General features: G+C 44.2%; 1 protein-coding gene across 1 annotated transcript in view; it reads right to left on the bottom strand.

Moving 5' to 3' along the window:
- Nucleotides 1-3,407: 3,407 nt before the first annotated feature.
- LOC126541155 (proline-, glutamic acid- and leucine-rich protein 1-like) overlaps nucleotides 3,408-13,069 on the bottom strand; it is a 63,182-nt gene continuing 53,520 nt past the window's right edge. The window contains exons 16-18 of the mRNA XM_050187836.3: nucleotides 10,654-10,937; nucleotides 6,508-7,378; nucleotides 3,408-3,929 (exon numbers count right to left, since the gene is read on the bottom strand). Coding sequence (XP_050043793.1) covers nucleotides 3,849-3,929; nucleotides 6,508-7,378; nucleotides 10,654-10,937 — 1,236 coding nt within the window. The 3' untranslated portion in view covers nucleotides 3,408-3,848. The remainder of the gene's footprint in view (nucleotides 3,930-6,507; nucleotides 7,379-10,653; nucleotides 10,938-13,069) is intronic.

Below are 13,069 nucleotides of genomic sequence, written 5' to 3'. Positions count from 1 at the left end.
GTTGAGAGTAAACTTGCTTACCCACAGCAGTTGTATGTTAGAGCAGTAAACACTATAAATCTGTTGCACGAGCCGCTGGAACTCTGGGGTTGTGCAGGGGAGGGAGAGAGATACAAGCTCTAATGATATGCTGGAGACATTAGCGGGCTAACATTTCCAACGTGCTACTTCAGGTGCTCGGTAGTGATTGTTACCTCGTGTAACAATCACTAAGTTTTATGCAATGTTTAAAAATTTCCTGTTGAAGATGCCATAATTCTAGTCTTTGAGCTGGATTGTTCAGAGAGGCCGACATTACTTGCACAAAAACTCACTTTCAACTAATTAACAATTCCTAATTACAGCACATATTCAAATTTATGAATTATAGCCAGTGAGATTGTCAGGCGTATCCACTTGGAATAATTTCCAGAATGACTCCAGTTGGGAGATATGTGCCATCAAGCTGTAAAAATTTGCTGTTGGTCCACTTTTTTAATGCTCTCATGCACAAAACTGAAATGCCTGTGTATTTCATCTCACTTTCGAAAGTATCTTGAAAGTGGTGTAATTTCAAGTGAACGCATCTTGCAACCTTGCAGGCTGTAATTAATAAATTGCAGCATGTGTCGTACGGTAATTAAGAAGTTAATTAGCCAAATGTTTTTATTTCATGTACTAGTAATGTCTGCCTCAGCAAATCATCCAGCTCAGCAACAAGAATTGTGCTATCTTCCACAGGCAATTTTTTTTTTAGTTCCAGAAAACTTTAATATGATTGCCCTGTATACAGAGATAAACACTAAACTGTGTATACAGTCACACACATACACTATTGAGGTATTTACAAAGTTTTGTCTAAGGCTTTTGGCCTGCAAGAACAAGTGCAGGGGAGAGTTCCTGCACAGTATGCTATTGTCGGGGGACAGTCACTTAACAGCTGTTTGAATGTGTGAATGTGACACCTATTCACGTGGCCACTGCTTTTATGTAGCATACCTTGGTAACTTGCACATGTAGTATAGTGCAATTGGAAGCGTACTGCAAGCTTTTAATAGGTGATAACCCAATGATGTTACTGTGAGCAGTCGGGAAGAACACAGGAAATGCTGCCTGTTCTTGCTGAAGGTGCTCTTGACCCTTGCCACTCCGGCAAGGCCAATGAAACTGATTAAGTTATCTGGTGGGTTGAATTAAACAATATGCAGAATGTGCTAATTTGGCAGTATTTGCCTTAATCTAACATGCCCGCTCCCAAAGTCAAAAGAGTTATGTTTCTGTGTCCAAAGTACAAATCTAGCGTGCACCCAATTTTAATGCGATTAGCATTCGCCTACCTCAGCTGTTTTGAGCATATTTGCACAAACCTTGATTTTCTAGTAACATGTAAAATAAGAATTGAGCCTTCCAGGATGATAAATATGGCAAGTAGAGCTAACTTATAGCATCTACAAAGACGAAACAAGCCTGAACAATTAAAGTCGGCAGTGCTTTCCAAGGTGGCTACTAGCCGTAAGTGGAGAGCATTAGCTGAGCTACCAGTGGGCTAGTAGACGTCTAGGGCCGGAGTACAGCTTAGAAAAGATGACTGCTAGCTGTGGCCTCAGCTGGATCAAGCTGGAAAGTAGACTTATATTAGCTAGCTGTGTGCTTCCTGGGTTGCAATTTTCAACAATTTTTGTAAAAAACTGACTGCCTAAATACAAGATATGATTCTTAGTCACTGGGTTTTAACCTTTCATTTTAAATGCAACAAACCTCACTATATTTAGGACAGTAGCTGCCGAAAAAACCAATTTATCTGTTCCCATTCAATTAGATGGGAGCCCTTCAGCTAAAGCTTCCTCTTAATATACACCTGTGCAAGACTTCCTCTTAAACAATTTTCTGAATGCACCTTGTTTTGACAAAGTTATCAGCAATCAAATTCTGCCGCTGCTGTATGTTCTTTTGGGGTTTTTTTTTTTTTTTTTTGTTCCTATGAACTGAGCTCTGCTGCCATGATCATATAACATCCGCACGTCTTATGCCCTCCGTGTTCAACCATCTTGCATCAAGCTCATCAACCATCAAGCTCAATAAGGCACTCAAGGGCCATGTTTCTCGACCTTGGAGGCCATAGTATCGGTGCAATGATCTAGGCAATGAAAGTGTTACTACCATCCCAATCAATGATGGAGTTTCTCCACTTATGCCTTAGCAGGAGACACCGCTTAGTCGCATCTTGTAAAAGGGGTGTTTTCCAAAGGGGCCCTCGAACATTTCTTCGGTCGCGGGTTGTGTAGACCAACAGTTTGAGGGATAAATGCAATACCAATGGCAATGACAGATGTATGCAGTCCAAAGTTACTCAGCCAAGGAATTTCAAAATAAAGGGAAAAAAACATGCGTGCCCTGAACTAAAATTTTGCGTGCGTGGTTTTCTGTCCCCATTTCTCTCACCCACCGACGTAACTCCACACTGCCAATGGCAAGAGTGCGACGTGCCTATGTAGCAGAAGTTCACACTCCACGATTGCCTACATGTTCTATGTTCGTGAAACTTGGTTACTCCGTTGCGCTGATGAAGCCGTTACCATGGTGAAAGAATACCTACGGGTATTTTAGCACACTTCATGTTTGCCATTACTGGTCAAGCAACCTGGGACTGCGCAACAACTCTTCATCGTGAATAAAACGAGTGTGGCAACAACGATACGAGGTGAGAAATCTGCACCATATGAATAAGGCAGCGAGACAAGGCTGACTGCAAGTGTACACAAGCGAGAAGAGAAGCTTTTGTAGTCTGAGGCCACAGCAACGGGCTAGAGGTATGCCACCATACCAGAGGCAAAAGAACAGTCAGCACCCCTGCTGTGTTTTGTGGCTGTAGTGGTTTTTTTTAATGACTGTCTGCATTAAAATGAAAACTACTGCAGACAAAACTAAAATCTTAATTTTAACATTTTAATGTAGTGCAGTTATCTGCAACTTTACTTTCAACCAGTAATGGAGAAGAGTGTGGCGATGATGCTTTTGGCGAGCACCACTGGGCTATGATTCGGTCGGTAGTGATTTGTTTGCTTGATTAAAATAAACAATGTTTATATATCGGTGCTTTAACCTATGCTAAAAGCATCTCAAACCATCGGCCTACATGACGTACAACAGAAAGATTGTGGCATGAAGTGTTCGAGGGCCCCTTTAAGAAGGGGGACGAGTAGTCAACTATGGTGTTGGACCACGGCCACCCCTAACTTTGTCAGTCGCGCTTACATATTCTATCATGGATTCAAACCAACTAGTCTGCCAATGTGTTTTAACCATGTTATTTGAACTCCCCACAGGGTTCAATACAGGTATCGTCAGGCAATTAAACAGAGTTGTTTTCCCCAAGTAAAAATAATGAAAGAAAAGGCTGCAGGGAAGTGCAGCTAGTGCAAGACAACTTTTTGAATGAAACGTTGACTTTATTACTCATAGAAAAAGAAAGTTATTCCCTTACACCCGATGAAACTGCCACAATGCTTTCACGCTGGATAGTCGCAATAAAATCGCAACTTTGAAGCACCTGCGCACAAACGACTCATTCTAATCGTAACTGGCTCAAACATGCTTGTTCACACATTACAGATACAGAGGGACAAAGAAATCGCCTACAATGTTGCCAGATATGGGGAAACCTTAGCTGTGCATACCAATGCTTATGCATCCATATGGAGAGGCAGAACACAGGCCAAATCAAAGCACACATGCCTGCTTGTGTATGCATATGTGAATATAAACATGTGACGAGGTCAGCTGAGAAAACTGATGGGAAAGATTGGCGGTGATCATGAGGAAGAAAAATGGAGCCCTCCCGTTCGAGATCAGGCAGCATTCTCAAGCCTTCACTCGTCGGGTTCACAGTCCACAAAGTCCCGTAGCATTTCAGCAACCCCGGGCCCTTCTTCTGCTGCTGTTTCTGCACCCTGCAATGCACGAGACAAACAGCAACTGATATGCAAGTGAGTGCACTACACAGAAGTGCCACTTGAGCTTGACTTCATCTAACCAACAAATTGCAGCAGAGTGTACACTACAACAGTGCAAACAGTCCCTCACACATTACAGGTTACAGGTGCTGAGCAAAGAGCACAGCCAATCACCACAAGCAAATTGGACAAAGTAATGATAGAGGGAGATTTTTCGGGCTCAGTTAACACCACATATGTTTCATAGGCAACGCAACAAAGGCTAGCAAGACTTTCTTTCACAGCTGGTATTCGCGTGTCACATACGAAAGAAAGACGAATACTGCATTTACTTGTATAACGCTTGCACATTTTTCATGGAAAATTGATGCTAATTAAGGGGGAGTGGTAATTACATTCTATTGGAAAAGATTTTGACAGAACGTTACAGGTTGTAGGAGTTCTGACGCCAACCACTGTACACTCGAGCAAGATATTGCTCCCAAACAACATTCATCTTTGTAATAAAAACAATTACACATATTTTGTTCTATTCTGTAGGGTTGCCACGTAGCATAACTTCTGAATGCATAAGTTCTACACAATTAGCAAGTAAAAAAAAGAATCGCCAACGATTACAATACTCTCTAACGAAAAATTTGAGCACAACTGTACACGTATATTGACTAGCATGGACATGTGTCTCTTGCGGCATGTTACAAACAGAATGAAGTGTGGTGCAACTGCATCGCTACTCGTGACCCGTGGGCGCGATTCACAGCAGCCTCTACAGAGGGACCTCCGCTCATGCAGCGCATTGTTTCCATGCAGACGATGCCCGCTACTCAGGTGCCATCTCGTAGCCATCGTTACGGCAAAGCCCACTGTGCGCGGCACTAAGCTTTTCTTCTTACACGCTGGCCATACCCTTCTCCTCCGCTTTCCACCTCATGGTTCTGCTGCACCCTCCTCTTCGCACTCTTTTTGCTATTGCCGTCTTTCATCTGTACTCCGCTTTTGCTCTTTCATCATTTTGCTGTGCTCATTCACTTGGTTACAAGGATGCCCAGTGATGATGCCGACATTCGCTGTTGGAACGGACAGCTCAGAGCTGCACTCTACAATTTTTGCAGATGTTATCTGAACCTTGAGTAACTAAAAGGATAACTAAAATGATTCTGGCTCAACCTATTCCGAGTCAGTGCCAATACTGACGTACACTAGATGACTGATGCAGCAATTTTCGCATCTGATATTTACTTGAGTAAGAAATATTGTAACTTTTGATGGCCAACGAATGGGACACGAGCATTATGCAAGTAAATATGAAACGTGTAATGTAATTTAATGCGACATGAAGTATTACATCTACGTAACAAAATGAAATGGAATTATGTACGTTGAAGGCGTCTCAGATCCTCACCTGTTTACCACTGAGCAAATGGTGCGATATGTTTCTGCCACAGTGTACCACATGTGCTAGCGACCAGTATGCTGTCTACTGGCAGCACAAAAGTGCACAAATAATACGAGATTTGACGTAGCTTTACACGTCCACAAGTTGTAATATACAGAGGTCGGCAGTATAAGTGAATCATAATCGCTCACCGTTGTTTTTGGGGGGCTTCACACTTCCTCACTTCGTACTCTTGCCTATTCTCATTTACTGGCCCTCACTCACATTCTTACTAACGTCAGCTCAGAACGGTGCACACGTGATCAATGCCATTCAACGCTATGAAAGTGCTTTCAGCAGCTACTTTTATGTGATGAAGTCATGTGTACACCCATAGGGCTTCTCTAGCTACAAGTGTCATTGGTCTAGTTCTTACACAACTGGGTTAAATTAAAGATTAAATTATGGGATTTTACGTGCCAAAACCACTTTCTGATTATGAGGCATGCCGTAGTGGGGGACTCCGGAAATTTCAACCGCCTGGGGTTCTTTAACGTGCACCTAATTCAAGTACACAGGTGTCCTCGCATTTCGCCTCCATCGAAATGCCGCCATGGTGGAGATTCGATCCCGCGACCTCGTGCTCAGCAGCCCAACACCATAGCCATTGAGCAACCATGGCGGGACACAACTGGGTTAAATGGACACTTTTGGAAATAACCAGTGTCCAACAGTGGGCATAATTCTGATGATCAGGATGTTATCCATTTCAAAATCTTGCACTAGTGACATACCAGAAAAGTTGTTCATTGTGTGAATTAAGAAATTATCCCCGCTAGCCTATATTATGTTGACTGCATGATAATGAAGATTAAAAAACAATTTCGTAGCCTCTGACGAGTTATCATGGTGTGTTAGGACATGAAACAAAGTAAAGACTAGGACAAGTCAGACGCTATTTTCTGTCCTGGTCTTTACTTTGTTTGATGCCCTAACACACATGATAAGAGAGCTCTTGTTTCATTTTGTTTCATGTCCTAAAGCACCGTAATGAGTATAAACCAACTAGTTAAGCAACAAGTGGTGATCTGAAGAGTTCCTTATGCTTAAATTTTACTTACAATAAATTGAGAAAAGCTGTTGACTAGAATCGAGTCACAAGTCTGCTTGAATGCAAATTGTCACCTAGAGCTACATTACCTTGTTTGACTCTTCCGGTGTAGGCTTGGTCACTGTGGTCTCTGTACAGGGCTCACTAGGAGGAGGGGGCTTTGTTTCCTCGCACACCTCCTGCTTGGAGTCCTCACACTTTTCTCCCTCAGCGTGGTTCTCAACTACGACCGGTTCTTCCCCTTTGACAGTAGATGTTCCTGGGTCGGCCGCCACAGCACACGGCTCCTGCACAACCTCAGCACGAGCCTCTTCCGTCTCGCAGGGCAGTGGCTGTGGCGGCAACTGCTCCTCTTCGGCAGGCCCATCCTCAACGACAATGCTTGGCTGGCTGTTGGCGGGTGTCACGGTAAGAGTCACAGCAGCCTCTGTGACTCCAGTTGCAGTGGCAAATGTAGCATCTGATTCGACAACCGCTTCCTCCTGGTCTTCCTCTTCCTCGTGTGAGGCTTCGAGCACCGTAACTGCTGCTTCCTCTGGTGCCCCGTCATTTTCCGGAGGAGGCAGGCCTGACCCATCGATGTCATCACTTTCAAGCTCGATGGCTTCGATACAGGGTTCCTCAGCAGACTCGCCATAGTCACCTTCTTCCTCGTCCTCGTCATAGTCTTCCTCAGAGCCCTCCTCATCCTCAGACGAGTCCTCGGCCACAGGGACAAGCCTTGCAGATCCAGTGCTGCCACCGGCAGGGCGGCCCCCGGTGCCTGGCCCCACAGTAGACCCAAGGTGGCGCTCGTGGAAGCCTTGACCATTCACTGGGGGACGGCGCATCTGCACAGGCTCTGCAGCCTGCAGCTTCTCCAGCTCCGCGTCCTCGTACTCTTCTTCATAATCCATGTATTCATGTCCATCCTCATCAGACAGCACCTCAGTCTCTTGGTTACTGGCTCTGTACACTGGCCTGCATAAAGGTAGACGGAAGGGCCATTTTAGGTCAAGGCAGACACTGAAAGTGCAGCCATATTGATGCAAAAACAGGCCAATACCAAGAGCTCCCAAGTTCTTCCACATGAAACTGATGGGCTGTATGTGACTTCTGCATTGCTGGCAGTGACCAAGCCAAAGCATGACCCCAACCTATTTTCCAACCTCACTGTACCTTATCCTCAGCAATTCTGCTTACCCAGCCAGCCTCATTTTGTTTCTATTTCAATCTGTAACAAACCATGAGAAATTATTTGCAAAATGTTTGAATTGTAACTACGGTTTAAAGCACATACAGCTCAAAATACTTATAATGTAACCGCTTATAGTGCAGGGCTAATTATAATGCGGTCTTTTCTGACACCCGTTGATCTTCCCATAGAACTAATGTATACGCATCCCACTTATAGTGCACCTGAGCAATACGAAATACCGGTTAAAATGCAGTTGCCAGAAATTCCCGCAGACAAGCGAGGCAGCAAGTGCACTTCTGAATCAGGTATGCTGGCCGAGGGGAGAGCGACAAGGGTGATATGAAGGAAGATGGGGAGACAGAGCACGAGAGAGCTAATGAAAAAAAAAAAATGTAAATAAACAGAAAATTAAAGAAACACGGCAGCAGTGTGCTGGGCTCACCGGTGCATGGGGGTTGTCTAGGTGACAAAGGCTTTTCCTAACGGTACCGGCCCCTTCTCAGCAGCGTGCAGTAGGCACTCAACACGTGCGCATTCACGTGTTGAGTGCTCTTTGTTGGCACGTGTTGGCTCTTCATTTGCGTGTGGATGGTAATACCATTGCCGACTGCTTTTTTTTCAGACACGGACAGGGTCGCAAAAAGCGTGCAAATTGTTAGGCAGTCTAGAAAAACGAATTTCAATCGTAAAATAATTTTTTTTTCACAACTTCAGCACTGCGGAAAAAAATTAGACAACGCCACGAGTGCATTTTCACTCACTTGACCCATCGCAAAGTGCAGATAACGTGTGTGGGACCTTGACTCCACGACTGTCAGTTTTAACTGTGTTCCGCAAATTCATTAGTTAGAAACCTTGTCCACAAGTGAGCTTTCGCCGTTCCTACTGGAACAATACAAACTTTTGCTACACATGTTCCCGGTAGTTGCCAGCTGTTCGCAGGTAATTTTTTACAAAACCTGCTGCTGTGAGTTCAGCATGTGCGTGTTATCTCGTGCCAGATCTCTGTGTGTATGTCTTTGAGTACGAACTTATATCAAGGACAAGCACCCTGCGAAGGCACACCGCCCAACACTCCCACCGCCTAGGCCTAACAAGCGCCGTCTCGTTAGGAATTGGCGGCCAAAGTTGCAGTTTGGTGCAGAGTCAACAAAATGCCTCGCAGTGGCTGTACGGCGCTTGGAAAGCGGAAGAACCACCTTGCCAACAAAACTGAGGGCACATCTTGGTCTTATGCTTCGATTCCTTAACACACATGGCTACTTGGTCTATATGTTTTGCATGTGGCCAGCCTTCGCAAAATGATGTTTTGGTCTTACCGTGTGGAAACTTGCGACCCCTGTGGCCAGTTTTGTGCAGTCTATACTGTACCATACTTACTCGTATAGGACCCACAAGCCCACATTGAAGCGCAAAAATTTAAAAAAAGTTTCACTACGCATCATGTACATATTTGAGTGACGGTTAATCTTTACAAGGTGCTAATAGATAGCACAAGTTGCCCTGCCGATAACAGCACTATGATCACTGAATCTCACACTTGGCACCAAACTGCAACTTAGTCGTAGACTTCAACGAAGCAACATGGTACTGGCGAGGCCTGGCCGGCAGGTATGATGGGCAGCAAGCTGTTGTGGGAAGTTCACCCTTAAAATGTTTGTACAATGTAGACCACTTACAATGTAAGTCGCTGGAGTCGTGAATGTCTGCATTATAAACGGTACCGCATTATAAAACCAGCATATCACTCCTCAAAGACTGCACATGTTCAATACATATAAGCCAAGCAGCTGTGCATACCTGAGAATTAAAACAAGCAACCGGGATGTTTAGATACATTTAAATTTATGGACGTTGAAAGGTATAAAGTCCAAGGACCTGCGGTCTTTACACAAAGCAGACAAATGAATAGAGAGAGAAAAAAAAGAGAAGAGGCTACAGAGGAAAGTCAGTCGCTGGCTAACTTTTCAGATACCTAATCTTTTCAGACTTGTTCAATTATTTGGACTACCCCACGGCACCACTATCAACTTCACAGAACCAACGTATAGCCATGGCCGAAAATTCCAGCCAGATCCTGCACTATAAGCGGTTATGTTGTCAGTGGTCTGAACTGTACCAGTAGACTACATCAGTGATTGGGTGTGAGATCACGTGCATGGGCTGGATTTACACACATGGGGCCACATGTGTGAAGCGCTATTTGGGTCTGCGGGCAATCGATCAGCTGGCAATAACTCAATGCCTGTCAATCTAGCCTAAACAGAGTATTGCAGGCTCAAGTTTGCATGTGTGTTGTCTGCACTTTGCAGTGATTCACACAACAAAAAAATCATTTTATCATCGCAATACATTCTCTCAGACTGCCCGATTATTCAGACATTTTTGCAGCATTGTCCACGTCTGAAAAGTCATTCAGCAATTGCAAATGTGTTTATGGTCAGCTGCCAGTGGTAGCGCTCTTTTGCATAGCAGTCTGACCACAATTTGAGGCCTCAGTGAGTAGCTACAGGAGAAGAGGAGGAGGAGAAGCATTTATTTTAAAAAAAAGAAGGAGAGGACAAGCCTGCCTTGCCTAAGACCCGCAACCAGTAAAAAATCAGGAAAAAAAGTGTGAGCTTTACATGAGTGTATTTAAATACCATAGTTCCACATTTACTTTTTATCATACATTTTTATCCCTTTTTTTTGCTTGCCAGGTTAACCAGTAAAATGAAAGCTTAGGGAAGAGGTTTGATTAGGTGTGCATAACGTGTGTCTCAGTGACCATACATAACTTCATATTTCCATTTTGTCAATTTGCGCATTTTTCTCATTAGCTTAACAGTAAAACGGAGGAGTGGGGAAGGGATTTAAATAGGAGATTAAGAGCGCATAACATGTGTCTCACTGAACACACCTATAGAAGAGACAGGAGTGAAAAGAACACTGGCCAGGGATGAGAAGATTAATCTGCTCTATAACAGTCGTCAGAGCTGTGACCAATGGCAAGGGAGGACACAGGGTATGGCACCAGCTCTAAAAATAGGGGTCGCAGGTGGGAGAAAGTAGCACGCACCCAAGGGTAGTGATGCGCTTCGTCCGGAAGTGCATAGCTGTGGCAGCCTTGCGTTTGATTGGCTGTGGAGCAGTCACTGCTGAGGAGCGGGGTGACGATGGAGGCAGCTGCAACTGAGCCTGGCAGCCGACACTGGCCAATGTCGGAGGTGTGGTCTGGCATGCACCATCAGCAAGAACCCAGGCAGCTCGGTGGCAACGCAACGGCGGCCATGTGCCTGTGGGCCCAGATCCTTGAGGGTGCAGGGACAGGCACGACAGAGCCTGGCTGCACAGCTCAACCACCTAAATTACAGAAAAAAAAAAAAAAAACTAATTGCAGTATGTACTGGCAGGCTGCTCCCAGCCACACACGCTTTTTCATTAAAACTTTTCCTGCTGTTCCACAATGCTGCAATGGAAAAGGATTAGAGGCCATTTACTTGGGGGAGGAATTCCATCATTTCACTGAAACACCATAGCCTTGTGTGAAACTGCTATGACCAGCTTTCATATGCAATGATAAATATAGGACCACATGAAGATTGATTCTGAAAGCAAGTTCTATGCAGCTTACATGGTTGAAGCAAAATGATCTACATCCACAGCTACGAAGAGCAGCTGCAGTTAGCACTCTCAAGGCCAAGTTATACAGGAACAGGAGATAACTACTCGGCATATTACTAGAAGGAAAAATATCCACAGCTGAAGCTCAAGCGATAGACCACCCTTGCAATACACAACAGCAGCTATGCCTTCAACCCCACTGGAAGTGTGTTGCCATAGAGTTTCATACAACAATTACTCGAGGGAACTCTGGCGCTAGTGTCTACGGACGCTGCAATGAGAGCAGTTGTACCAGCATGGGAGTCGTGGGAAGTGCATGGATTTGCCTAAACTTTGCCCTTTTGGCTTCAAACGGCTTTGTGACTTCGTGAACTCGTCATTTTCAACAATGTACTGCGTAATGAATAATTAAATAAACGTCATTAAATTGTTTGACGTAGTAGTTCTGCGGAAACCTGCAAGGTGGGTAGAGGTAATGAACAACGATAACATCAGACATCCATCCGTCCGTAGCAATTGCTACAAAGGAAACCCATACGGGTTCCTTGAAAGAAAGGCCTCATAGTTGAAGAAAAATTCGTCCTGGTCGGGACTCGAACCCGGGACCTGAAGCAACCTGAAGCAAAGGCAAGTGCTTGATGTAGTAGTTCTGCGGAAACCCTGAGGAACCCTTATGGGTTTCCTTTGTAGCAATTGCTACAAACGAGTGGATGTCCGATTTTCTCTTTATTCGTCATTAAAATTGTCCGACGACAGGATTCGAACACAGGAACTCTAGCGCAGAAACCTGATATTGAAACCATTAAGCCACAGACGCATATATCGACAAGCGAATGAAACGCCCTTATGAATTTATGGCGGGCGTGCCAGTGCCTTGAGACGCTTGGCGCATTTCGATTTGGCCACCTGGACAAACTCAATCGTTGCAATTAAATGCAATTGTGAGTGTTCGTGGCGCCTTCTGCACTTTGAAGAGTATAGATTGCGCTGAAATTTACGACAATAAGATATATGTAGCGTAACATACCAAGTCACAAGAACGTCTGAATCCACAAGTAGGAAGATCAGACAAATCTATTTACTTCCCATCACTCCCATGGTGATACAACAACTGCAGCGCCAGAGTTTCCTCTAGTAATTATTGTAGGAAACTCTATGCATGTTGTATCTAATATATATATATCTCTGGCGCTGCAGTCGTATATATAGATATATATATATATATATATATATATATATATATATATATATATATATATATATATTGACACGTGTACTTGTCTTTATCGGGCGACACGCTCCACCGCCTAACATATGTTATCGCGCAGCGCTGGGCGCGCCTGCATGTATTGGAAGTTTCTGGAATGTTATCAATGGTTCCATCCGCTGTCTGTGACCAAACCTTGTGTAATCTGATTGCAACTGTGCACGACGCGAATAATGTAGAACTTAGTGGAAGACATGCGGGTCTCAGCGATTACTGAGGAACATTCGACGACTGATGTATAAAAGACGTCGCGCTTGACCTGTTGACCAGATTTTCGACGATCGCAGACATCGTGTTCGCCGATATCGTTGTGCTACAAGTGTAGCCTGTTTTTGTGGGCACAGGTTCGCCCATAGAAGATGGTTTTGTCTTTCACAGTATTGCTACTATGTTCTTCAACGTCACCACCATGTGACAATATATATATATATCAAGTAAAAGCTCAACTTAGGAGACCAGGTAATTTGGCTTTACCATTATAATGTCTATGGTAAAAGATGCATGTGTTATATGGCATTAAACGCTTGTTTATTGCCACATACAGTTGTGCCTCATTGATATACAGTAAAACCTCGTTAAACCGCACCCGCATGAACAGTAGTTT

The sequence above is a fragment of the Dermacentor andersoni genome, chromosome 2 (genome assembly GCF_023375885.2).
Source record: "Dermacentor andersoni chromosome 2, qqDerAnde1_hic_scaffold, whole genome shotgun sequence".
In the NCBI taxonomy this organism is placed as follows: Eukaryota; Metazoa; Arthropoda; class Arachnida; order Ixodida; family Ixodidae; genus Dermacentor; species Dermacentor andersoni.
The sequence above is the reverse complement of the archived record's forward strand: the minus strand, read 5'-3'. Positions and strand labels throughout refer to the sequence as shown.